Here is a 27,992-nt window from a genome sequence, read left to right as displayed (position 1 = left end):
CACAAGCAGAGAGTTAGATTGAGAGCGAACACTGGATGACACCACGCTGCAAGGAACTACTGAACCAACGACTGCAACAGCCGAAAACTGTCCTGCGTCCAGAGGAAAGCATATAAAATAGCCATAGAACGGCAAAACAAAGGTTGACTGTGCTTCAGTCCCCAGGTTCCTTTATTTATTTTGTTGGAAATGTAAAAATGAGAAACATTGCTCCGCAAGCTCCTAGCTGGTTAGCTTCCTCTCAATCTGCTCATTCTCCAGCAGCCTGTTTATTGACATGCAACAAATGTATACTGGATTTGGACTCTGGCTCGTCACCAAGTACCAGGAAATATGTTTCTTACAACAGTTACATAACTGAAAGCCAAACTCAGAGCCACACAGAGCCAAAACGAGTTCAATCAACAACTATTCCATTGGTGCTGTCGCTCATTCATGGCTTCCAGGGGAAACCGATGCAGAGTGCATCCTCTGTCGCACATAAAGTTCACAGTAAACACTTACAGATGGAAATGAAAGCTGCGACATACTTCCATAATTACAATCACCATGATGTATTTTCAGATGTTCTCCATTATAGGGTGGTATCACCTTCCCAACATATATTTTAATAGCGAATCTCCAAACAGAGCTGATTAATTTAATTAGAAATTACTTGAACTGTGGAGGTGAGACCTTAATGAAGCAGCATGGCACTGACTGTTTATGTGCTAATCTCAATCAGAGCTGAATGTTTGGCAGAAGAAGGAACAGCTACTAACAGGGGTTTATTAATGCAAAGGGGACCTGGGATTAATGCAAAGTGCCTGGAATTTAAATGATCATACTGCAGGAGGCACGCATCGCTCACCTCATGTGTTGTTAAGGCTGCTCCTGAGCACAGATGGATTATGAGACAATAGGCCCCTGAGCACAGAGATGTAAAGGGATCCCCACCAGCGCACCACCCCTACGCCAGTTGTTAAGAGACATTTTGCATCTTTTTCTGAGCTATTTTGCAGGTTAACCATTACTCTACAGTTATGCTGTTGCTTGAGAACAAATCCTGAACTTCAGTAGTTTGTTTATGCTGGATGTGAAGGCAACCTGTAGGAAAGCAGAGGCCCGTTTCACCAAATTTCCCCTCCTGTTTATTTTTGAGACGTTTCAAACTAAACACCATGCTTGCAAGCCATGCATGCTGATAAAAGAGCCCCGTAAGGCTCAGATGTATCTGGAACAGTCTTTTGTGAACTGTGACGCAGCCAATTTTCGGGATCTGCTTGTAAGCTCAAAAATGGCTTTTGTGAAACAGGCCCCTGGATCCACAGCAATCCTCCTCTCTACAGCTATTATGCAAAATACTTTCAATGTTAAAATCTTATGGACAGGCATTGGAAAAAAAAAACTTGTGACACTTACTTTATTTCTTGAAGCAGAGCAATTCTGCTGTGAAATACATTTAGACTGCTGTCCATCTTTTAATGTAGGTTTACTAGTATCCTAGTATCACCTGATTCATGCATGTATCACACTCTGTATCGGCTAATATAGGGACATCATTACTTTTGAGTGAGCTGTGTGTCTTTATAATGAGAACTGCTAACATTCACTTTAAACTGACACCATGGGCTATGGGGTCTGTGCTCAGGGAGCGTGCTCAGTAATCCATGCATCATGCTCCAGAGTATCTAAAAAAAACAACAACAACAAAAACATAAAATAAATAGTCCATCAAGGCAAAATATTAAATAATCTCTATATATTCTCTGCACATTTAAGTAGCCACTTCTGCCTTGATACAATGCCTACCAGTCTAAATTAAGCAAACACCCGTGCACTTTGTATGTACAGTGTATTATGCATGTGAATACATATCTTACAAGCGTATGTCTGAGTGTAAGCCTGCAACAACACCCTTCAAGAGAACTCCTCAGGCTGAGAGTTTTGAGCCCCTCCATTTTGTGTTTTTGCACCATCACTGTTGCATCCAGTGATCTCCGTGTGGCGAGACGTGATGTAGCTTTTCTTCCTAGTGGACAGGGAGGGCTTACTTTCAGAGCCACCACCGCCACCAGCTCCGCCATCGCCCTCGGCAGAATCGTAAACCACCACCATGGAGGTATCCATTCGTGACAGCGTGTACATGCTGCTCTGGCGTGTTGGGTGTAGCCGTGTAGAGCGCAGTTCCAGCTCGTCATAGCTGGACACCTTGATGAATGGGCACCAACGAAACGCTCGCTTGAAGCCAGCTCGAAACCTGGTGCCACATGGGGAGGGGGGAAGTTGACAAGCACGAGGCAGGTGGTAGTTTGGAAAGAGAGGGAGAGAAAAGGAATGGAAAATAAATACAAATAAATCCGCCTTTTGGATATATTTAAATTAGCAGTGTTTTAATAACACGGTATTTTCTGCTAAATGTGTGTTTTCTATTGCACAAAGCAGCACACTATAGTTCTGTATCAAAAGTTGGCTCTTCAGAAGAGAAGAGATTGAATTCAGGTGTCCCTGAAGCTTTTAAAAAGGCATTTAGTGACGCATTTCTACATGTTTGAGCAGTGATGGAAAGAGGTAAATTGGTGTTGAGTGCAGTATTTATAGAGAGAGCATTCAGTAGTAAAGTGACAGAAGTTGAGGTGCTGGCTGTGGGTCCTTTTCTGAAAGCATTGATGATGTATTCATTCACCACTGACACAGTGTTAGACGCTTCAGAGAAGGATTAACAATCAAATCCACTTTTATGAGTAATTGAGTGATGTACTAAATAGATTCACTATTCACTGAAAAACACTGTTTTTCCACAGTAATGTTCTCAACTGTACTGAATCCACAAAAAACGTTGTTTTTATTGTCATATCTACAAATGATTCAAAATGACCCTCATCATTTGTCAGACTCCACATATTAGTGAGACCTGGACCACACGTATAAAAAAACAGAATAAAACTCACAGGGATGGAAATAACTCATGCAACTAATCTTGATAAACTGATTAGTTTTCCTTTGCCGTGGCAGAGTTTTAACAGTTTATGCATCCCAGATGATTTGACGAGATATAATGAGCTCATTTCTTTCTGTTATCACAGACAAATGAAACCGTGCTGAACTTTTATCTTATGAATACACACGTAATGGCAATACATTACACTCAGTGACGTGATGTAATAACACAATCAACTCCACTTTTGCTGTATCATTTGGTAGCAGTGCTGCAGTGGTGAGGTTCAGTTCTTTACACTGACAGCTCTGTTGTTACTCACCTGCTGTTGAGGCAGCAGTAGATGATGGGGTTGTACATGGTGGAGCTCATCGCCAGCCACAGCACTGACAGGTAGACCTGCTGGATGTACTTCCACCTGCTCAAACGCTTATTGAGACCCGTCACAATGAAGTAGACATGATAGGGCAGCCAGCAGAGGGCGAAGGTCACCACTACGATGATCATCATCTTCACCACCTGCAAGAGGGAGCGATTGAACAATGAAGAGGAGCACTCAGAAACTGTTAGCTGAGGAGTCCTGTGAGCACTGAGGGAGCAGAGTGAAGGACAGCAGGAAGCCAGAGGAAGTTTGAACAAAAATCAGCACAAATCACTGCCATTCTCTCTGACTCTGGTCAGTAGAAATGAACATGAATGCATCAGGATGAACCTTTGCAGATGTATCATTTTGTTTTCAAGGGGGTCCCAGAACAAACACTAATAGAACAAAACAATGCAGTCTAGCAATCTACTCAATAAGAAAAGAAGAACAGAGCTACTGTATAGGACGGATATGCTGTCATAGGAAAAATAATCAAACTATCATTAAAGAAAACACACACAATTTGTAATAAGATAAGAGATGGAAACATTGTAAAATAAGCCAAATGAAGTCAGGTAAATTATTATAATGAATCCTTAAACATAAAAGCTTTTTTCCAAAGGGGACCATTAAGTGGAGCTGATCAGAGCATCTTACACAACAATCTGAACTATCAGGGACAAAGAATTGCTTTAAATAATAAGGATAGTGAATGCATTTAGAGATAAACTGATACCAGTGAAATGGTCGTGTCATATCGGGGGCCATCTGAAAATACCAAGCATTGCACAATGATGCATAAAACAAGAACATCCCAGTATGAATCTGCAGTGCTCTTACGTCTGACATGAGAGGAGGAAGATTGGCTTTAAAAGCATTTTGATAAACAATGTCAGCGTCGTCCGGTTTCAGAAAATATGCTGTGAAGTAAGTCTCGCTCTGACATGAAAGGTAAAGCAATGTGAAATGTCATAGACCACCAATATCAAAATCAACTAGTCCAGTAAGTCTCAAGCCAAAAACCCAAAGACTAATGACTAGAAATGATACCTTTCTGAAGAGTCATTACAAGCTAAAACCAGAGAGGCGTATCTGGAGAAGAGGTTCTGTCTCATACCAAACACTATCTATATCTCTAAAATGTAGTCTTACTGACATTACACTGTGTTGTGTATTCTGTAAAGACAGAGTTAGGTCTGTTGAGCATGAACAGGACTGTGAGAACAGATGCCCTAAAACTAATCTGCTATGGAATTTAAATTGAAAAACTGAACGTAAATCTTTTGGGAACACTTCATTATGGGTTTAACAGAAATCACAATTACGGTAATGCTAATAAAAATGATTTTAGATCATAAATGTAGCCGAGTGTTGCAAGTAGCATCTCCATCATTAGGTCTCATTTAAAATGCCATAAAAACTAAACAACCAAAAATGCAAGTTTTTATCATTTTACCAACCTCTCTCCAGACAACAATGTCCATATTTAAATTCTGCATCTATGCATGGCTGCTGTGGTACAATTACAGCAGGGAAAGATTATAGTTATGGTTAAACACTGCTCTGCTTCCTGCTCCATGTCCATCGACCGCCCTGAGCTCCACAGCCTTACTGCCTTACTACTGCACCTGTACCTGAGCTCTGTACCTGTGTTGGCACTGGACATAAACTGTGACTTGTCTAGTATTAGTTAAAAGAAAAAGAAAGAAGAAAGAACAGAAAGAAAGAGAGAGAACAGTGGAAATCTAAAGCGTATTTTCATCAGAATCAGAAGCAAGTTTATTACCAAGTCTTGGTATGTCGGTGCATAACAATAAACAGAGAGAAAGAACAAAAAAGAAAAATCAAGGACTGCAAAAGTTATGTCAAAAATATACTATAAAAATGTGTAAAATCTATAGAAATTATGGAAAATATATGTTTTTCAGATGAAAATGGCTGCGCATTGTTTGAAATTAAGGGGTTGGAATGTGCAAATGTTCACAGCATGCAGAATAAAGAAAATGTGCATTACTCCAAAACATGTGAGTTATTTAACACCGAGTACATTTAATGACATTTGATCATTGACTTGTAAGCCAATCTTTAGAGTTCTAAAAAGTCCATTTGTCTATCTTCCAGTGACTCTTTCAGTCTATTTCTATTTGGAAGCAAACTGAATGAACTGCTGCAGTTCGTCTCTGGGCGCTATCTGGGAACAATCCATAATACTGTGTGACTTGTCAGCGGCAGGCTGCAGAGGAATGCTACCAGAGGCAAAGCAGACATCAGTGAGTCCCCCCTGAAATCCAAACACAAGTCCTGCCACCCCTTGTTTCGAGTGCATGTTTCAAAGACGTTTATGGCATAACGCGAGCCATGCTGTAAACTGTGCCAGGTGGCTGCGAAACAGCAGTGAAGCAGTCAATTAGTACTTTTGTTTGACAACAGCGTGGATGTTAAACGGAGGCTCAGATTCTCTCAAGGAGATACGAGTCAGGCTTGAAACTGATGTGAGAAGAGTAATTGAAAGATGTGAAAACCAAAGCAGTTGTAAATGTTTTCAATGGATGTGAGTTCTCTTCCCAAAGAATCCTCCAGCTGTGTGTTACAGCAATGAGAAGAGGGGAAGGTGAACAGTCCAGTGTTTTGTTTATTTTAAAGTAATGCACTGTGTCAGTCAAATCCACAGGTCTGCAGTAGTGAAACTGAATTTCAGCTGACATGTTCATAGCTAGTTTTAAAGGAACAAACATACATTATTTATGTCACATTGATCGACAGCTCAGAGCTCAGAGCAAATACGACTACTGACTGAGAATGACTGAATAAATCTTATGTCAGTAATCAGTTCTTTGTTACTTTAAAGGGCGACGCTGCATTAATCTATATTCTTATTATTGTCAACAAATCCCAAGAAGCCAAGAAATGTGTGTGCCACTTTCAATACTCTCACACTTCCCTTCACCGTCTGTCTGACACCTTTTGTTCCAAATCTTTGAAACCGGGTCACAAATGCATTTCAATTCTAGAAAGGCCTCATTAAATCCCTGAAACAGCGGGTCAGTGTAGATTTCAGCAAAATGTACTCAAACAGGAGGAGACTGTGCATTCGATGTAAACTATTTTCAGTTGTGGATTAATACATATTTGATGTTCTAGCAAGAACAGTGTGTGTGGGATGGACTGAAAGTAAACTTCAGTGGCCATATTCATGGTAATGACACTTCATCCAGTGCAACAGTGTGGTTACAAGTGATTTTAATCATTTGTTTGATTGCAAGTACTGGAAATCTTGTTGCACTCTTTGCTTTCTTGATAATGCATTCTTTAAGGCTACAGTATGTTGTTCCATCATGATGAAAGTTTCATCTGATTTCTCAATGGGTTAAATATGTAAATAAATGTGGAGGAGAAACACACTTGCTCAGTGCTCTTAAACAGTCTATATTTGAACTGCTCTCAGTATAAGTTATTGTGTATACACAGGATATTTTATATGACGCTGGCTTCTTAAACATTTGAAGTATGCGTCTGCTTGACCACAGCCTCTTCTGGAGACTACACATACGACAACAGAAGATGTGAAATTATATGCAAACTGTGCAGCAGTACAGATGGGAACAAGTGACACTTAAAATATTGTGCATTATACACAGACAACTAAAAAAAGTTTTGCAAATGCCAAAGCAGAGCATGCATCATTGTCTTGCACAAAATCTTGGCCCCCATGGCCTGGATTTTACGGTATTATAGAAGGACAGAATCCACAGCCTCATCCTCGCACGGCTAACTCAGTAATATTGAAAGAATATCCTGTGAGGCACAGGAGGTTTAGGTGAACTCATACAGTGGCTTACATAAACATTATTGGACTGTCTTCAGGGCTGTGAGCACATCTAAAAAAATATATATGTTGAAAGGTGCTGCTCCCCCTACTACCCATTCTTCATCATAGGGAATAATGGGAATGTCTGAGCACATATTTCAAGCGATGTCCTGTGTTCATATTATACGATATTGTTAATGGCAATAGCATGGCTGCATGCTATAAAGCCCTAAACTGAGCTGAGAGTGTGGACATCAAACAAAAGTCATGGTATAATTGTTTCTGCCAGCTGGAAAAAAAGAAGAAATCATTTGTTTGCATGCTGATTATCCTATGCCACAGACTTCTATTGTTTGCATACATGGTGATTAAGAATTCACTTAATCACAGACACTCACATCAAACTGTTGCAAAATGAGAACAAGAGCAGCACAAAGTCTGGTTGATGAACCAATCAGAGAGGCAAACAACAAAAGAAAAATGGCTGGACGGAGTGTAATGGGTTTGTGTTTTTAGATGTCTTGTTTGTGGTATATGTTATACAGTTATGTGTTTTATAATGAAACAAATAGCTGAAGAGCAATTGCATAAAATTTTAAGATACAAAGGCATGAGAATGGAAACAGAATAAAAACAACACAAAAGTACAGCAGAGTTAAGAATAATATATTCTATAAGCCGAGGACCAGGAAGTGAAACAGCCACAGCTGGTCACACTCAGTGATCTCTGGCTGTGCTGTGGCTCACAGGGACTTGGATATATCTGCAATATGATGACTTTGAATTTATCTGAAAGTAATCCTAAAAAGTCTTCAAACCTTCACAGAGCACCATTGAACTGAGAAAAACATGCAAATAGGGGGGTTTTCATTTTCAAGAGTTGTTCATAGCCCATTGTGTAATCTATAGAGAGGTAACAATTTTCACCATAACTGCTTTGAAAACTGAAGTTTTTGTCCTAGAAACATAAATAAAATTGTCTGAAATCTTCTGCTTAAAAATCGATGATTAGAAAGTGAATTTATTTTGTATAACTATGTGAGGAATAAAAAGAACAACATGCACATCTCAGTCTGAGACAGAAACCAACTCTTGGTCATTTGCAAATAAAGCTATCCATATTATAAAGATGACACATGAGGAGAAATCTGTCTAAATAAACCAGGAACTAAACTAAAAACTCAAAAGTCATGACAGTTGTATAGTGTCACTACAAACCACATAAACTTTCCGAATGATTTCATCACCAATGTGAAGCCAGCAGCTACGTTTACAAGAGCAAGAGCTCAAACGAATCATTTAGCACCTCTGACAATATACAAGTCTTACTGCTCTCAGATTATTGGTGCTGAGTTTGTGCTGAATAGAAGCATATGTGTTTTTTTCAAAGCTGATATATATGAAAACGTCAAGGCGTGTCTAACTACCTACAAACCAGCTGACAGGCCTCAGACTCCTGAGGGTTGATAAAAACAACTACAGGAGTGATAAAAGTAGTCCTCAAGTGGATGGAGCATGTTTGTGCAGCTCTTGGTTTTCAAAGGAAAAGCTTGAAAGTCTTGTATTCCTGCTATATTTTATTGCAGATGACAGACAACCAAGAAAGCAAATTTCCACTGACACTGACTGTGTTCCAGAGCTTTGGGGCGTAATGGACAAAGATTGCATCACCAATTTTCTTACAACATTTGCTCGAAACCTCCAGTAGACCAGCAGCAGATGATCGCAGTGTTCCTGAAGGCAATAATAAATGAGGGAGTTAGCGATGTAGCTTGGTCCGAGTCCATTGAAGGCTTTGTATGCGGGGAGGCGGACCTTAAAATCAATCCTGAATGTTACAGGAAGCCAGTGCACAGCAGCTCCGACTTCAAGGTTAGATCTGAGTCTAGGCTAACACAAAGATTTGTAACCTAAGATTTAATCCAGGGAGTCAATTTCCCGAGATCATTAAACAGCATCTCTCATTTTGTTTTGGGATCAGTGAGTAGGATTTCAGTTTTGGACATTGAACATTGTCGTTTTTGACTGTGGAGATCATAAGCGGGCACTATAACGTGATAACAGTTAAAAAAAGAAGTGTGAATGTTGTCCAATGAGCAGAAATGTCATACCAGAAATGCTGAAGTTAAAAGATTGATTTGTTCAAAGTGGTTTGCAGTTTAGTACAAATCTCTGTTTGAGTGGACAGGATATCATTTCAAGAGTAATATGAACACAAATTGACAGCAGCGAATGGATTTTGCTGCAGGAGTCTTTTAAGAACATCTTTATACTGCTGTTGTCAAAATGAATCCACTGTAAATGACATGAATTTAAAATGACAATGGCAATTTAAGCACTGGCAAATTTCAATAAACAAAATAAAAAAACAAAAAACAAAAAATATATAAGGCCTTTAAGGTTGCCAGTAAGTAATTAGAATTGCTTGAACATGTGACACATCTGCATAACTATGATAAAAAGTATCTAAATGACTTTTTTGTAATATTTCACACTTCTGTTATCTTCGCTCTCCTCCTGGACTCGTTGGTTTGTTTTTCTGCTGTGATCAAACTGAGAGATTTTTAGCCCAGAGAACCAAAATAATTCTCTCTGGCTTTTTATCTATGTTCCTGATGCAGAGGTCATTTTATAAAAGGGCAAGGAATTGCAGAAAAGTCTAACTACTGAGGGAGCCACATGATTGCACATCACGCACATCTCCAACAACACCCATCTGCCTATGAAGAGGAATCCAAGTGAGGGATGAACAACTAAAGGAGGGTTGCATTGAACAAAAACAAATCAGCCTTATTTGCACTTTCACTGATGGGTTTTAAGGTTACCGTATATGTGTAGTAAGGTTTATAAACTTTGATCTTGGCTGAGGTTTCTTTCTACAGTAGGTTGCTGGAAGATATTGATTGTAAACCCACATTACATTACTTTCTGAATACACGCCAGTGAAACATTAAAGACTTAGAGATGAATTATTGAAAAACAGCTATAGGACTTTAATTTTTGTATTAGTATGTCACACTAACAGTATGTTCTCCACCAATTATGTAAAGCTCAAGCAAACCAATTTAGACAGACAAGACAGGGCAAACTGGATTTATACAGCATATTTCATAAACAGGGAAAACAAAATGTGCTTTACATAAAAATAAGAAAGGAAAGAAAGAAAAAGATAAACAAATGCTGCGTCAGCCATCATTTTGACCAGACACTGCAATTTTGAATAATGTCACAGCAGATGCATAATTTCAAAAGGTTTTATGAAAATTACCCAGTTAATACAAGTGAGAGTACACTTTTTGCATGAGAGTATCTGTGCACATTCAGAGACCCTTTGAAGGTTTCTTATTTGGATTCAAGTTGAAAATCCAACACAGACGGGCTCAGACAGAGCATAGGGAATAAGAGCTGAGTGAAGAACAAATACAGGACATTTATATACAGTAAAGCAGACCTCAAAGGCACAATGTCTGATCTGTTTCTACCACTTTGATGTTTTGTGATTTCTGTAGACTACTACAAAGGCCAGTGGGACAAAAACAGAGAAAAAAATCATGTCATATAATAAGAATAATAATGGTAATTGTACTGTACCCAAGAGTTCTGTAGCGCAGGATTACTAGTGCTATTATGCTAAGAGAACATGAAAAATAACCACAGAGCCATGCAAAATAAAATGTGTGACATTCAGGGAAAGAAGAAGAAGAAGACCAAAATCTTGTACACAGAGAACTTAAGTTAAACAAATAGTTTGACATCTTGGGAAATGCTCTCATTCACTTTTTTGCCAAAAGTTAGACAAGAAGACTTCCGCATGTGTCTGTAAAATATGAAACTACAGCCAGCAGCCGGTTATCTTAGCTTATTTTAGCAAAAACAGCTAGTCTGCCTTTGTCCAAAGATTAGCTGGTAGCGCCAGGAGTTCTTCCTCTATTAGTGACAAGTCACCAAACTAAGTAATTTCACTTCCACGGGTGGCGTTCCCGGGTAGCTTTAATGCTGCGTGACTTGATGCTATTAGTTAGTTAGTCTGTCTTTGTATTAAGGAACAGTGGCAGACACATTCCTCTTTTTGGATTTTGTTTTCTACCTGCAGCAGAACATATACATGGTTATGCTTCTTGCATGGGCGCAGCCACTGACAGCAAACATCGGCATGCAAAATCCTCCTTGCAGTGCATCTGCAGCCGGCTTGCTACGCATGAATGAGTCTGTGTGAGAATGAGTGAATTACTCACCAGTTCCATCAATATTAACGCAATAATTTCTCACAGCCATGGCTGTTTTCTTGCAAAATAACAGGAGGATAGCAGGGAAGTGGATGAGGGATGCCTCACGTGTTGATCATGATACTCATGCACTCGCCACACGTCCATTTTCTCATACAATGAAAAACTAATTCAGAACTGATGATGGTATGAATCTCGTGTATTCTGTAATCTCATTCAACAGCTCTTCCGGCAGCAGCACAGCATCTCTACCTCACAGGCAGGAGTGACGGTGAGTCTCTGTGATTACGAGGATGCTCTGTGTCTGTCACTCAGAAACCTTTTCATGATAAATAGTTTTTCAGATTAGCATAATGCAAAATCATGAATGTAATTATACCTAAATATTGAAGCCTTTCTTCATGACAGACTATAATGACATATGTTATATATGTTTTCTGTGCACACAAGACAAAGAAGAGTGTGCGCACACCTCCAAAATCAAAACACACTATCTTCATTACTATTAACACAATATGATGTTTGACAAATTGAAATGTTCATAAAAAATACAACTTTTATTATGATTAACAAGGGTTAGCCCCTGGAGGTAAGTACTACAAATCTGAAAATCAAATCATCATCATGCAATGGTATTTATTAGTGCTGTCAAAAATCTTGCATTATTAACGTGCTAATCAATTTTAGCAGCATCATTTTTTTTAATCGCGAGATTAACGCTCTTTGTGACCTAGTGAACTTATAGTTTTTTTATCAGCTGTGGCCACTGCTAGTTACGTAAGAAAAACGACAGGTTGTAAACCAGAAACAAAACAATAGGCACGCCCCACGCATGTGTTTGGTCTTGCCTGCTCGCTAGCTTTAAAAAAAAATAGGCTACCAGTTTGTGTGGATGTCAAGCGCAAAATGTCGGAATGGATGCGAACAAGATTCTGAATGGAAAGTGTAGTTTCAAAAAGTTGCCAGATGGGTCAACTGACAAGACAAGTTATCTGTGTGCATTGTCTGTGTGAACTGAATTATCCCCGTAGCACATCCAGTCTGAAATACCACTTGATGGCCAAACACACGGCAAATGCGAATTCTCCGCCTCCTCCTTGTCAAAACCAGGCGACAATGGATGGCTTTCAGCAGAGGCATATGGATGCTATTATGTTCAAAGGAAACTTAAGAAAGGAAAGTTTAAGCCATGGTTTAACTGCACTATAGCCTGAGTCCTAGTTTATCAATAATAGTGATAAAGTGCACTTTGTAACTTTATCTTGTACCACCTTGTTTTGATCCCTTAGAAAAGGTTGTTGAAGGGGCTTTTTTGTCATGAAGTATTTATTTTTTTGTCATCTGTTTAATGACAGTGTTAAATCATGTGAGATTTTGCTTCAAATGTGAATGACTGCTCAAAGTGAGAATGTTAGTGTGAAATATAACACTACACGTTGTTGTTTTCAATTAAAAAACATTTGCACAAAGCAAGCCTATCCAGTTTTCCATGTTGATAAGAGCATTAAAATGATAATTCAAGGGACATTTAGAATAAATAAAAATGTGCGATTAATTTGCAATTAACCGTGAGTTAACTATGACATTCATGAGATTAATCGCAATAAAACATTTTAATTGACTGACAGCACTAGTATTTATCCTTGCTATCAGACAGTACATCTTTGTTTAATAGTTTATTTTAGCTGCCGTGGTCAGAAGATGAATTGACTATGTCGTTCTTTCATGTGTGAAAGCACCTCTGACATAATCTATGAGAAAAGCATATGTTTTTTCTCATTTACTTTCATTGACTTCACCGACACCACATCTCACTCAATAGCATAAGATAGGCCTGTGAGCTGCATGGCTAACTGAGCTAACTAGCTAACAGCAGCTGTTAGCAGTGACGTTGGTGATATGCTGCTCTCTATTGGTTTAGAGCATGAATCCAACATGTGGACAAGTCTTACATATTGCACCTTTAACAAGGAGAGGTGCAAGCTACATCACTGCATCCTGCAGTAACTATTGTCCAAGCCCTTCCATCAGGTTTGAAGTAGATTTTCAAGTGATTGTGTTCACGCCTCTAAAATACAGAGAGTTGACCTACAGCAGCCTGGCTAATAGACACGTCTGTGTAATTTCATATCAATCCTACATAATGGAAAATAGGGGACAAAGAGAAAAGGAGCATGTTCTCTATATGTGAAGGTGAAAACTAGACTGCAGGGATTTACTTGGTCCCTTGTTAGGGAGTTTGTTATGGCTGCCACTGTTTTGGGTGTGTTTTGTGTGTGTGTGTGTGTCTTGCATGTGTGTGAGTGGTTGCAGGTGAAGGGGTGTGGAAACCGGACTCCTCCTCAGAGCCAGCCGCTGCCCAATCGCCTGCAAGCTGTTATTTCCTGCATGCTACAAGAGTTGTCTCAGCCTGGCAGTCGGTGGCTGGCATCTTTGGTGACCAATCCTCAGCACAGGAGAGATCCAACTGTTTTGTGACAGATTTGTCAGAGCTCTGCTCCTTTTATCGTTTTGGCAACCACACTCGAATTGAGCTAGGTTAGAGGGGGGATTGATTTTTGCACACACTAGAGATACTGGTTGTTGGCCTCACTAGGCTTAGGGGTGCTATTCATTTTGTATTTTGATTCTTGGTTCTCACCTTTTACTGTAGGCCTCATTTGAGAGGGTTTTATTTCTATTCTGTGCGGTTAAGATAAGATCTCATTTTTGGAGAGTTCTCTTTTGGTTTTGATTATTTCATTTGTTTGAAAAGCACCCACTTGCTCTTTTCGTTGTCTTGGCCTTTTGCCTTTTGTGTACTAAAACAATTTAAAACACTTTGATTTAAATAAATAACTAATTTCAACCATTTCCATCTGGTTGTTTTTTGTTACTTCCTTCCCCCTAGTGAGCTGGGTTGTAACAGAGCTCGAGGGAGGAATGTGTGATAGACAGAAATGCTTCAACTGAGGTCAGCCTGCAAGCAGAACATCACACATGAAGGCCGCATAGTAGGATTCAGATACAGAATCAGATAATACAGGTACCATCCGGTGTCCATGAGCTACGATCAATTTTCATCATTTTCACCCATTCCAACCCAGAAAACATAATAACTGCCTGGATTATGCTCAATGTCATTTTTTGAATTGTTATGTATGTTGTTTTACTGAACATAAGTTGTAGGGCAATGGTTGGGGTGGATGGCGGTTTGTAAAAATGCAGGACTTGGGTTTTGCGTGCACTTGCATTTGGTCCTGCGTGTGGGCAGTCATCCACTTCTCTTTGAATCAGTACAGCTGTCTGCATGTTTCACTCGCACAATACGAGCCTGACCTGAGTCTTTTCTGCTGTTTCACAAACGTAATGACAGTGAATGCATGTTGAGCTCTGAGCACTGCCGAAAAGGTGTTACGACCTACTCTGAAAACTGTGCCTGAACACATCCTGTGTAGACACACAGGCGCCTGGCTGCTGCTGCACGGCTATCAAGTGGCTTTCACCCTGTGAACTGTGTAGAGTATTCATGAAATAAACCCTCCGGCTTTGTGCTTCAAGCCACTTTTTCTGTATTAAACTGAGACCATGGTATTTTCCTAACCATAACCTTAAAAGTACCATCAGTGTCTGAACATAACCATAAAAACATTGACTTTTGTGCTCTAATTACCACACGCAAATATTGCAGATATTATGAGCAACCAATGAAATATATATTTGCCTGAAATTAGTATATAACAGTAACACTTCTAGGAGAAAGAGTTGGTAGTTAAGTGAACAATGAACTATCTTTTTATTACTTCAGCTGAAGGGTAGCAAGCTATGCAGTCCATTACGTGAGGTAGCCTAACTTTACTAATAATATGTTAAAGGTGTAAGTCATCCCTTCCTAACAGGTGTAGCAAAGATAACAGCAGACTGAAGGAGAGGTCACTGTCCGCCCACACAGCCAAAATAATTCTTCGGCCTTTGCTATAGATGTGAGAGGCCTCAGTAACCTGTGTGCAATTAGCTAATTGGCTCAATAGCTATTCTAATGAAGGCCTTGCAGTAGACATTATGAACCACTAGGAGTAAAAATATTAGTATTTACTTGTATTAAAGCAGTGATTCATGGGTAGCTTTCAATTAGTTTTTAAGGTGCTACAAAGGAACAAAATTACAAAGTGATGAGCACAAAAATAATGAAAAGAACAGCGGAAAAGAAACAGAAGTAAATTCTTTCTACCAACCCACTGTGCTGTGCTATGCTAGAGTGTTTCACATATAAATTAACATAAGCAGTGGGAAACAAATGAGAGTGGATGAGAAAAACATTTTTGTTTGCTTTTTTAAGTAATGAAACTCACATGCTAATGAGCTTCTTAATGCATAAAACGGATATTGAGTTAGATTGTAATGGACCAAAACAGTCTTGGGGCTAGAGCGCTAGATTTATGTTTCTTCATTAATCCAATAAATGACTATGCATTAGTTAGCTTAAAGCCAGAGTGAGCCCCGCCAACAATTTGAAATGTGACATTGTGAAGACAAACCTCAGCAAGTCGCACTCCTGAATGCCACTAAGTGAATAAACAAGAGAGAAACTCAGTTAGCAGAAACCAAAGGTAACAAAAGAAAGAGCAAAGCAGAAGAGGAGAAAGATTAACTGAAAAATTCCCTCAGTGATAAACAGGTTGAGCCCAGCCTCCTCTCCACAGCTGTCCTCAATCAAGCAATCAAGACTCACCTGCCTACCCAGTAAATAAGCACCAGGGTTTCTGCCAGTATTTGTTGAACTGTCAGTCTTCCTGAGTGGTAACAACCAAGAACTGAAAGATTGCTAATTACATTTTTGTCTTGTCTGCTACGTGCCTTCCTGACTTTCCTTTTTGTGTCTGTTCAGGTGCCAAATGATCCCCTTTATCTACACAATGACAACATATTTCATTTGTTATTGCCATTGTATCCACTGATGGCAATAAAGCATGAATAAGTTTTTTAGAGTTATATCTCTAGACTGTATGAAATATGGATGTGGTGTCTGTGATGTCACCCACAGGTTACTCAAGAGCTCAGTGACAGTGGCTCCGGCCATCGCCCTCTTGGCAGTGCCTGACCAAGTAATGATTCAAAAATGGGCAAAGAGGCGCTTGGGTGGAGCTGAGGCGGCTGAATGAAGCCTGGTTGCTCACTAGTGAGTGAGTTGTATAACAATTGTACAAATGTACCAGGCTGTGAACATGTTCATGTTTCAGTGTCTCCCGACAGCGTGCAACACTTTTAATACACTTTTGGTGGCACGGTGGCAACACTGTCGCCTCACAGCTAGAAGGTCCCGGGTTCGATTCTCGCTGTGGGCACTTGGAGCGTGTCCTCCACCATGCCTTCGGTGCATGCTGCTTGAGGAAAAAGGGGCCTTTCTGTGTGGAGTTTGCATGTTCTCCCCGTGTTCACCTGGGGTATCCGCCATAAAAAAAAAAAACACTAAAAACATGCAAGAAGATCACCACCTGACCAATGGTGACAGAAAGGAACTGGGTCCTCGGGCGCCGCTGTCGGCTGGCAGCCCACAACTCCTGGTCTGCCACGGAGGAAGGACATTACAGAATGGAATAAATGCAGAAAAATAATTTCACAGAAGCATGTCGTGTGCAGTCCCCCCCCCTTCTTTCTTTCTTTCTTTCTTTCTGCAACTACCCTGTTTTTACGAGACGCTTCGTGAACAAAGGCGCTTTTTGGAGTCAGCAATTACACACCTGACACCAAGTGTTTCAGCAGGCGTATTTGCCATTTTGTGAAAAAAAAACAAAAAACAGTGGTTCAATTTTTGTCATACAGACAATTGCTGGTGAGAAGAAAGAGCTCAGGAGAAGTGGCTGTCCCCACAGTACTCAGCCACAGGTCAGCAATGACTCTCAAAAGAAAGCAGCTGACTCCTGCTATATAATAGTGTGACCTGAAGTAAATTGCTTCTACTGATTTCGATTACGGAATAGACCTGGGCACTTAACTGAGCACCCCAATGCTTGTCTATCTCAGGACAGATGGATCAATTGACACCTGTCCTGACAGGATTAGAACAGTCCCATTAGCGCTGGAGGTTAGCACGACGCTCACAATCACTGCAGCTTAACACTGCTGTGCTTCATTTCTGGAAAAATCTGATCTTGTAGAGATAATCCCTTCCAATCCATACATCTACACACACATGCACGCACACACTGTACTGTCTTCAGGGAGAAAGGAAGATGGGCGATCGATGGTGCTCACAAGTCGAACACAGACTGTCTGTGAGAGCTGTACTGCAGACTTGCGATAGGTCATTAGAGTTGCACTTGAGATTGAAATTTGGACAGCACAGTCGCAGGCATGAGTTTAAAGTAGGACATCTGTGGTGTGGTGATTGTGGCAGAATGGATTAACTCGAAACAATTCATTATTGAGGCTTTCTTGCTTTGTGGATGATGAGAAATCATTGAATGATGGAGCTTTTTCTTGCTTCCTATCACCTCATGACATGTATAACCTGCACAGTAGGATGATCGCAAAGGTGAAACACTCGAACATACTTGAGAAAGATCTTGAGAAATAATAGCGCTCTTTATGGGTTATTTTTGTACAAAACCATCGCTTCCTGCATCATTACTTCAGTCCACCCATAAATTACATCATAATGACCTTGACCACCATCATCTCAGCAGCAAAGAATAATTACTCTGTCAGTCCTTCAGTGGGTGACTAACTCTTCAATACGCACTGGACATAGAACCATTTTTTGACATGCTAGCTGCATGAGTCCAGGCATGACAGTGCCAGTTGGTCTGTCCATCACCTTGATTCTGACTAAAACATCTCAAAGACCGTTTTCCATGAGGGTTAGTGGAGACATTTGTGATCCTCAGAGGATGAATCATTGTGGCTTTGTTTGAGCAAAATATATCAACAACTAATGAATGGACCGCCTGGAATGTGACACATTTATGTCCCCTCAGGATGAATTGGAATAACTCTGACTATGTCCAATTCTTGGTTTAAATACCTGCAAAAAGACATTCCCATTAGCTTCCTCTCTGATATGTGTTTAGGGCTAATTAACAAATGTTAGTTAATTAACTAAAACACTAAACTATGATGGTGACATCGGTTAACTTTACACCTGCTAACTGTCAGTGTATATCAGTGTGCACATGTTAGCATGCTAATGGTAGCACGTATACTGCATGTAGTCTTGGTCAGTTCGTCCCTTGTACATGGTGTATCAAGATTCCTGTCAGTTCGTGAGTGTCTCCCTGGATTACCTTTGTCTGGGACTGGACCTTGCATGCCTTTTTGTTGTTGTTGTTGTTGTTGTTGTTGTTGTTGGAACTCTATTCCCTTTTCATTGGATTTGGATTAGTTGGTGTTACATATATATAAGGTTTTACTGAGTTCATCACTTTGTCAGTATGGACACTGGACTTTCAAAATAATTATTTATTGAGTGTTTTGGAGTCTGCTGTCTGGAACACAGTGAAAACATCCGTTTTAGTTAGTTTTGTGATGCTTCATGGTGTTGCTTGGGGCTGTTATCTCCTTTCTGTAACATTTTCTGACCAGAGGCCTGCAAGCATAAACCTCTCAACCTGCATGACATTCATCCTCAAAAATAAGACACTGTTCAATGTAGACCAGGGATGAGGACAGGAGAGGAGTTGAGAGACAAACATGCTTCATCTCCAGTTTGATGCTAAAATGTTCAAATTCATACATGCGAATGGCTTCTGAAGTCAGCACTGGAATCAACAACAAAATGCAGGCTGTATGCCTGAATTGGCCTGTGTGCAAACAACCAAACACACCCGGACGCAAATATTCCTTTTTACTCATTGATCTTCACAGCTGCAGAAGGGAGTCCTACACATACCCATTTTCTGGCCAGAGGACTCAGAAATAATGACCACTGTGGTGATGCCCATATTGATTCTTAGTGAAAAGGTGAAAGCACATAAAGGCAGAGACTCTGCATTCATAGGTAACAATTGTATGGGTGCTAGGGAGCTCAGGCAGCCACAGGAAAGAAAACATGCAGCTGGCTGACCAAATTAGAAACACTGTGTTGTTTTCTAATGACAATACGATATAAAGAGGAACGGACATAATGTCAAAGCATTGATTTAACCAGCAATTCCTGACTTTATGTCTCTTGGTGTTGTCTGATGGCCCTTATAGGTTTTGACTACACAGTAGTTAAATAAAGTGACACAAAGCAGGCAGGAAAACATATTAACACACAATAACATTCAACCAGTAGAAACCGTTTTCATTTTCGAAGCTTTTCTTTGAAAAAAAAAAAAAAAAAAAAAAAAAAAATCAAATGGAGCAACCATGGATTGACATTATGGTAAAAAGACTGAAGATCACACAGCAGCACAACAGGAAGTTCACCGACATATTAAAATGACCCCCAGACACACACGCAAACACAGCCAACATAAAATGACAGAAAACAGAAGCAACACAACTGTGAAAACTAAACAAACAAAACAAATTGGGTTAACCAGTAACATAGCCTGTCCTGTTGCTTGCAGTGACCAATCACCATCTGTCATTTGACACCTGTGCTGAGTGAGCATATAATGAAAGCTGTGTCAGTGGATCAAATGTGAGTATTTGGTGGCTATGAGTGGACTTATTCACTATCTTGTATGCTTTTTTAAACAATATTCAGTAATTAATAGGTAATTAACATCCAGTTTAATATAAATTCATTTTAGACATTTGGAATATGATGGTGGCCAGAGATGCAAGAAAAGGATGCAGTGCCACACATGCTATCCAAAATGCTAGAAAATGACTTAGCTTCTATTTGCCTGTAAATTGTTAAATAGCTTATTCCTTCCTGTGTGTTTTATTACAGAGGTGAAGTAGTCGCACTTTAAATCCGAGTCACATTTAATTTTAATCTTAACCACTGTTTGCTTGGAACTGTTTCACCATGCGAGCATAACATCTATTATGAATTAAGTGACGCTGCTTGTGCCAAGTGTGATTTTATGTGTCTGTGATCCTGCAGCAGTTGATTTATTTGCCTTTATCACCATCTTATGACCTAGTAGTCTGCAGCGAGATGTGTTCTGGTTATATCTGGTGTCTTGAGCATGTCTTGAATGAGCTCCTCACTCCTGTAACATAAAGGTCTTGGTGTCAGATACGTCCACCAAAATACAGCCAAACTCAATGCCTTGAGACACTGTTGGTCTTCAGAGCTTGTGCCTGTCCAGACGCATGGACAAACAGCTGATTGAGGACAAGTGACAGCCACAAAGGTTGTGTGCAATCCAGGTTTTCTTCCCTGAAATGGTCACAGTGCAGTGGTTCTACCTGCTGCACACACAGTGATTATTTCTTTCATCTGCAGCTGATGTTTTTAAGTGTAAAATAATAAGTGCCTGGGAGCTTTCGCCACCTGACATAGAAAATTACATTATGTTAATTATTGAGCTTAATCAAGATTATTTTTCTTGTCAACCTCAACACTGGGAATTCAATGTCATATTCCTATTTTCCATGTATTTCCTTGCTTTGGTGAAGAAAAACAATGTGCTGCCCTACTGCATGTCTAATAACTTTAATACTATTTTGGTTAATTTAAACATGTAAAATATTAAGATGTAAAACTGCACATAATCATTAATAGGGAGTTTCTGTAAAAGTTTCTGGATGTTATTTATCAGCACTTAACAACAGATTACCAAGATCACAGGACAAGCAGCAGTTAATTAGATTTGGTGGTGGTCTGGGATTTCCCCCTTTAGTCAATAAATGTTTTTAGCGACAGCAATTAAATTAACAGCGATAAAGGCTTAAATCCAAGTCCTAAAGGTGAATATACAGAAACAGTAAACAGATAATTGTTCTGGCTGGGTAAATGCTCTCTGAATGACTTGAAGCGTTACAAAAACTACTCCCTTTTTTAGGCAAATAAATTTCAAAATGGCATATTGGCTTCTTATTGCCCCCCCCCCCCAGCTCAAATCTGACTGAATGTTGGACTATTTCCCCTCAAACATGCTTACCTTCCTTTTAGCCCTGAGCTGTCCATGATAGTTATCAGATGAGTCTCCGGGGATCTCCCCTCCCCACAGAGTCACCCCCACGATGGTGTAAGTGATGCCCATCACCACTAAGGGCAGCACGTAGACCAGGACTGTTACTATGATATGATACCTTGGAGGGAAAACAGAGGAAAGAGAGTTTATAAAATATTTATACCCAAATCTCATTTCATACACAAAATATAGCTTGCATACTTCAAAGCAGGTTGAGCCGTGTATAGTTACTGTACAGTACCTCTTGAAGATGAACGTAGGTTTAATTCAGCTTTTGAGTGTCGACACTAATTACTACATTGTAACTAATTGAGAAGCAAATTCAGCCATTTCAACAACCCAAAAACATCATACATATGGTTTAGTTCAAGTGACTGTTGTAATTATGGATGCAAAGTCAGGAGTAGGAAGAGGTGTGGGTGGATGGATGGGGGGGCTCCAGTAGAGGGTAAGGCTTGTTTCCTGCCGACAATCAGCAGATTTTTGTGCCCAAACTTAACCAAACCACAGTGCAGCAGAACTTGTCTCATCATAAAACAGATTTATTTCTCAGCAGTGATTTGTAGATTTGTTTTGGAGAATATGCTGTCCTGCCGATGGAGGTGTCAGAAAGACAGAAGAAAACGCTTCATCATTCTGGAGAAAATGGAAAAACAACATGCTTTGTTGACGCTCTTTAATTTGGAGGGCTGGTGAATTGTTTGTTCTTTGTTCACTTGTGCCGTTGTTACTCAGATTACAAAACGTTGTCGTAGAGTTTTCACCTGGTGCAGCTTTCCAGTAATATGGGAGAAAACCACATCACCTGAAACCTACAAGAGAATGATTAATAAGGAAATATGCATATTCAGAGTTAAATAAAATCGCTATCACTCTCATGTCTTTATAGCAAATATGAAGCTACATCCAGCAGTCAGTCTGGTGAGCCAGTTGATTCAGGAGTAAGATTCTGGCATAATGTCCAGCGTGGAAAAAATGTCTAATTCCAGTATTTTTAACAGGATTCATCAACAGACGTAGTAAGGGATGGTGGTTCGGTAGCCATCACTGTCAGTGTTTGTGTATTTTTGGGGCCTGGTGGAGTGATCTTGGGTAAGACTGAGCTGAACTCGTTCACTCGCTTCCAGCAGCTGCCCTTGCTGCGATGAAGTCGCCTTACAGAAAGTTCCCTGGTGCCTTTGATGACAAGCAGATGTGTATTTCTTTCTGACTGGATTCAAGAGGCAGTTGAACATAACTCGAACAGGCAAGAAGAAGGAGATCAAGCTGACAGTATTATTATTACAGTAGAGTAAAGTAAAAGACAGATTTATCAGTAATATTTCAGTTCTTAAGTGGTTGTATAACCTTCTGCTTGTTCTTTTCTGTGGACAATTGACTTGTACCCCTCGTGTGGAGTTTCAAACAAACGTGATCCATCACGGCGATAACTTGCAGAAAGACTCAAATGAAAGTTTCAAAACAAATCTATGTATTAAAAGCACAATCAGCACCCCTTGACCAGCTCCAAAGATTCCAGAGAGGTGCTGTGCCTTGTGCAAGAGAGCTCAGCTAGATGTATCTCCTGATTCCTGCTTTTGTGCTATGCTAAGCTAAGCTGCCACTGGCGGTATTTAGTGTACAGACATTGGAGTGATATCAATCTTCTCATTTAGCTCTTGGAAAGAAAGCAAACAAGGGTGTACATCAAAACGCCAAACTGCTCCTTCAATAAAAAGAGAGCAATCTGTGTGATCACATGTGAAGTCGCTAACATTTGATGCACCTTGTGATTGTATGTCTAATATAACCTGGAGACGATGTATCACACAAAACACGATCACAAATGAGAAAAAACATCAAGGAAAAATCGTGAAAATCTTGTAAAACTTGCATCTTGGCAGAAAGAATAACAGAAAGAATTTTCTGTTACAGCAAAGCAACTTATTCCCTCATCTCCTTTGATTATGTGACTGTCAATATGATGTGCCACAGGTAATGTGCTCCCACTGTAAATATAAAAAAACAGTTTCCTTTGGCTCTTCTCACATTAGTTTCTGCCATTTTTCTCACCTCTCTACTGTGAAAAATGTTCACAAGGACTGTGTGTAAATTACATCTTAATTATATTAATTACACTGTAATTAATTTGCATGGAGCAGCCTGTTAAAATAAGCTGCATGGAGACAAAGCTGTTGCAGCAATAAGCTGAGGTGGAAAGAACTGAGATACACTGGGTACAGTTTGTGTAAAAGCAGGTAAAAACTAAATATTTCTCACATGAAGGGGTCGTCAGCCATGCGGGGCCAGGCCACGTAGCAGATGGTCCTTCGGGGCAGAGTTCGGATGGTGGAGAAGTAGCAGAGAGGGAAGGCCAGGACCACGGCCAGAGTCCAGATACAGACGATGACTCCTGTGGTGGCCTTTGCCGACAGGCGGGGTTTCAGGGGATGGATGATGGCCATGTACCTGCAGGTCAGAGGGCAGGAGGTTGCGTTTAAAACCTTGACAACATATTACATTTTTGATGAATTTAATCTACAACCAGGAGAAATACATTATAGATTTTACAAGTGCAAAAGAAATATATTTTTCTATATTATCACTTTAATAATGTTGTCCCACCCCTCAGATTCCCCTCGGGAAGCAGTGCTGCATGTGATTAACTCTGTAAATAAATTATCTGACCTGAAAATCAATGGATGATTCAACCATTTTAACTTTATTTCTCTACATTTCATATTGTATTTAATGTTCTGCAGCCCTCTCCGGGCACTCCGGCTTCCTCCCACAGACCAAAAACATGCTCATTAGGTTGATTGGTGACTCTAAATTGCCCCTAGGTGTGAGTGTGAGTGTGAATGGTTGCGTGTATGTGCCCTGCGATCGGCTGGCGACCGGTCCAGGGTGTACCCCGCCTCCCGCCCATTGACAGCCGAGATAGGCTCCAGCCCCCCCGCAACCCCAAAAGGGATAAGCGGCATGGAAAATGGATGGATGGATGGATGTTCTGCAGCCTGTAAAGGTCCTATTGTGCTGTGGTCTTTGACTTTCAGGGAAACTGATGGATAACTCATTCCAAAAAACTGTGATGAGATTTTGTTTGAACCACACAAAGAAACACTCATAAATGATGGGAGATTATCGGACAAACATGAACCCAACTCAGAATGCAGCATGAGTTTCAATGGGTGGTTACGTAGACTCAGAGCCGCTAATTCAATCTTCATAAGACGGTAAAGAATCGACCTTGTCCTGTCACCTCAGTGGCTGGAACTCTCTGAGGGACAACAACAAAGATGCCCCATCTATTCATCAGTAATTGCTTGCCATTATTCTGAGTGTCTCGCTGGGCCTTTTGGATGGCAGTGTGTGAATAGCTTGTTAGATGCCCAATCAAGTATGTGCCACAGCAGTCTGGAGTTATTTGGGATCCACCTCACACAATGGGAGCTGATCTAATAAACTTGTAACCACTGAACAATAATCACAATGTAACGCCAGGAACTCTTGAATAAGATGAATATGATTACACGTCAAAACACATTCACTGAAGTGTCAGCAACAACTGGCCATGTTCACAGAGACATTACAGCAGCAAATTAATAAATCTTTTCTTTTCTTTTTTTCCCAACCTGGGACTCTGTCGCTGCAAAAAGCTTTCAGGCGACATATTGTTTTGAAACCGTGTCACCGCGGTGTAACAACACCAGCTAAACACTCACTTCATCACCGCCTGCTGTTTGACTAGCAGAGATTACGTCGGATGAGACTTCCAGCACAAGTAGCCAAACATTAGGCGCACAGCTAAATGTCCTCAGAGCGGAGGAGTATGTTTAACGTTTCAGCCCCCCTCACTTCACAGCATCGCACAGCAGAAAATACTTAAAGGGTAAGTTCACCCAAGTTACACTCACAGCACCACTAATGGTCGTCATGAAGATTGTTTTGTTTTGCTTTTTTTGGACATGAAGAAATCCACCTCGGACATTTCTGCTGTCACCACAATTCAGTGCTGACAGGAGTCAAATTTAAACATCTTTTTCCAGGGCAGCTTCTCAGAGTAGCTTCAATATATGCGCTGTGAATTATCCAGCATAACAGAAACATTGCCTCTGGGAAGACGTTGTGCTATTGTTTAATTTAGAAGAAGTCATTTTTCCATTTCTGTTTGAGCAAGAAACCATTTCATTAACTTTCGCTGTAATGGGGTGGAGGCAGAAATCACTCAAACTGGAAACCAATATTTTCATGAGTTTATAGTGAACTGACCCTTTATGGAAATCAGCACCTTTTATTCTCGGAGATGTATGTCCTTCATCTCCATCTGCAGTTCTCCCTGCATGTATATACAGGTGAAGTAATGGTGTGACAGTTCAACTTCAACACAAGGGAAAAAAAGGTGTGAGAAATGAAAAAAAAGTCACCGGCCGTGGTATCATAAGGAGCTTTGAGGCTTCGCCAGTTCCTTTTCACACAGCAACCGGAGTTTATTTTGCTGCAGAGCCTCAGGAAACATGCTTGGCAGCACAGAGTCTGCAGGAAGGACAAATTCACAGATGATCACGAACTGTGGCCTCATGCCATTTCAAGACATCAGAGCGGAGACAGCACCATACTGAGGTTACGAAAAGCATGACCGGAGGTTACATCTACATTGCGTAGGTCATGCCGATGTTCTCTTTCTCAGTACACAGTTGACAGAATCGAACGGACACTGCAGACCAAAAATACAAATGCATGGAAGTTGCTGTGGAGGAGCCAAAATGAGCACGGCCTCAGGAAATGCGCTGTTTCCTTTGTGTGTCAAGGAGAAGTATTGGAGGAAGAAAACACCTCACACAATATCACAACACACCGTGACACTTGTATTCTGCAGACACACACTGCATCTCATGCGACTTCTACATGCTTTTTGTGTTCATTATGTTCGACCTGTGGCTGCTTCCTTCATCAGTCTAATCCCTTTATTCAAACATGGTGACGTATGATGGTCCACTGATCAGTATCAAAGCCCTGCTGATGGTGATAACAGCATCACCACATTACTGGAAACCACAGGCGAAGGAAATGAGAGGGGGGTGGAGAAAGAAAGAAAGAAAGAAAGAAAGAAAGAAAGAAAGAAAGAAAGAAAGAAAGAAAGAAAGAAAGAAAGAAAGAAAGAGCAAAGAAGATAAATAATGAGTGACAGAGAACAAGAGAATCAGAGAGCGTGAAGGCATGGAGGAAAGGGTGATCTTTCTAAGTTGCTGGCACAGAAAGAGTCATTCGCTGCAGTGCAGAATCTTTGCAAAACAACAGCTTTGTCACTGGCAGTGAAACGTAAAAATACATGTGTGGAACAGGCCCATGGTGGGTGAGATGGCAGTCCCCCTGCTGGGAAACCACCTTTCCGCTATAATAATGTAAATCACAAACAGGGAGCTCGCCCCTCCTCCACTGGGAGCTGAAATAAATGTGCAATTAAATCAGCAGGGAGCAAAAACTCAGATGAAATAATGTGGGAGACAAAGTCCACATAAGATGCCCATCAATGGAATTTGAATTCCACTGATGGAGACTCCATATAAGTAAGTTATTATGAGCATGAGGGCACAAGCCAGTACATCAAATGACTTTAATTGCAGTCTCTCCAAATGGAGCGCAGTTTCTCTTCAACCAAGACAAAACGCTGATTTGACTTTTCTTTTTAAGCGCTAGATTTAATTTTCCGCCACTGCTGGTGGAAGACAGCTTAGCCAAGTGGAATAATCAGAAAGGAGATGCCTATAAAATCATGCGTGAAGCGCTTGAGATCAAAGTGTTCAGATGACAAGGATTTTTTCCATCTTTTTTTCCTTTTTTTTTTTTAAACATGATGTCTAGCTTGAAATATTAATGTAGCAATCCAGACCACATACAGAGAGTATGTGGTCCGGATTGCTTCTTTGATGATTAAGATTAAGTTGTGTTGAAGGTAGTCTGCATAAAAACTGAAAAACTGAATACTCTACTTCAGTGGCTTTACTGCATTTTGCCCTTCAATACACAAACTAAAATTTATTATTAATTTATCCCAATAAAGAAAAGATTTACACAGATAAGAAACTAAAGAGAAAAAACAAACAAACAAAAATACATTCACCCACACATCACACATGGAACTGATCGCCTAGACTACAGAGAAAGAAGGGTGGTGGTGGTGGTGGCGATGTAACATCATCACTCATTCGTTAAATGTTGTTCTTGCAGCATTTCGTAAGCCCACCTGTCCACAGCTATCGCAGTCATGGAGTAGATGCTTGCAAACACGGATGTGACCGGGAAGAAGTTGTGGAATTTGCAGTAAGCTTCCCCGAAATACCACTCCCCGTGTGCCGCGTAGATAAAGTTTATCAAAGTATTGAACGCGGCCATTGACGCGTCCGAAAACGCCAAGTTTAGGAGAAAGTAGTTCGTCACTGTCCTCATACGCTTGTGGGCAAGAATGATCCATATGACGATGAGGTTTCCAAACACCGCCACCGCCAGCACGAAGCTGTAGGCTACGGACCAGAGAGCGACGCGCCACGGCGGCTGCACAAATTGGTTGGTGTAGTTCGTCGTTATGTTGGATCCGTTTTGCGGAGCCGCCATCCTCTTCTCCTTTGCCCTGATTATAACTAAT

The 27,992-nt window shown here is 40.4% G+C and overlaps 1 protein-coding gene across 1 annotated transcript; it reads right to left on the bottom strand.

Moving 5' to 3' along the window:
- Positions 1–129: 129 nt before the first annotated feature.
- On the bottom strand, positions 130–27,964 carry tacr3a (tachykinin receptor 3a). Its single transcript, XM_070981318.1, has 5 exons — positions 27,594–27,964; positions 23,627–23,815; positions 21,335–21,485; positions 3,240–3,436; positions 130–2,239 (listed from the first exon to the last, which is right to left on the bottom strand). Exons 1-5 carry the CDS (start codon positions 27,959–27,961, stop codon positions 1,900–1,902), a joined length of 1,245 nt encoding a protein of 414 aa, XP_070837419.1. The 5' UTR covers positions 27,962–27,964; the 3' UTR covers positions 130–1,899.
- Positions 27,965–27,992: the final 28 nt, after the last annotated feature.

This window comes from Chaetodon trifascialis, chromosome 2 (genome assembly GCF_039877785.1).
Source record: "Chaetodon trifascialis isolate fChaTrf1 chromosome 2, fChaTrf1.hap1, whole genome shotgun sequence".
Classification (NCBI taxonomy): domain Eukaryota; kingdom Metazoa; phylum Chordata; class Actinopteri; order Chaetodontiformes; family Chaetodontidae; genus Chaetodon; species Chaetodon trifascialis.
The sequence above is the reverse complement of the archived record's forward strand: the minus strand, read 5'-3'. Positions and strand labels throughout refer to the sequence as shown.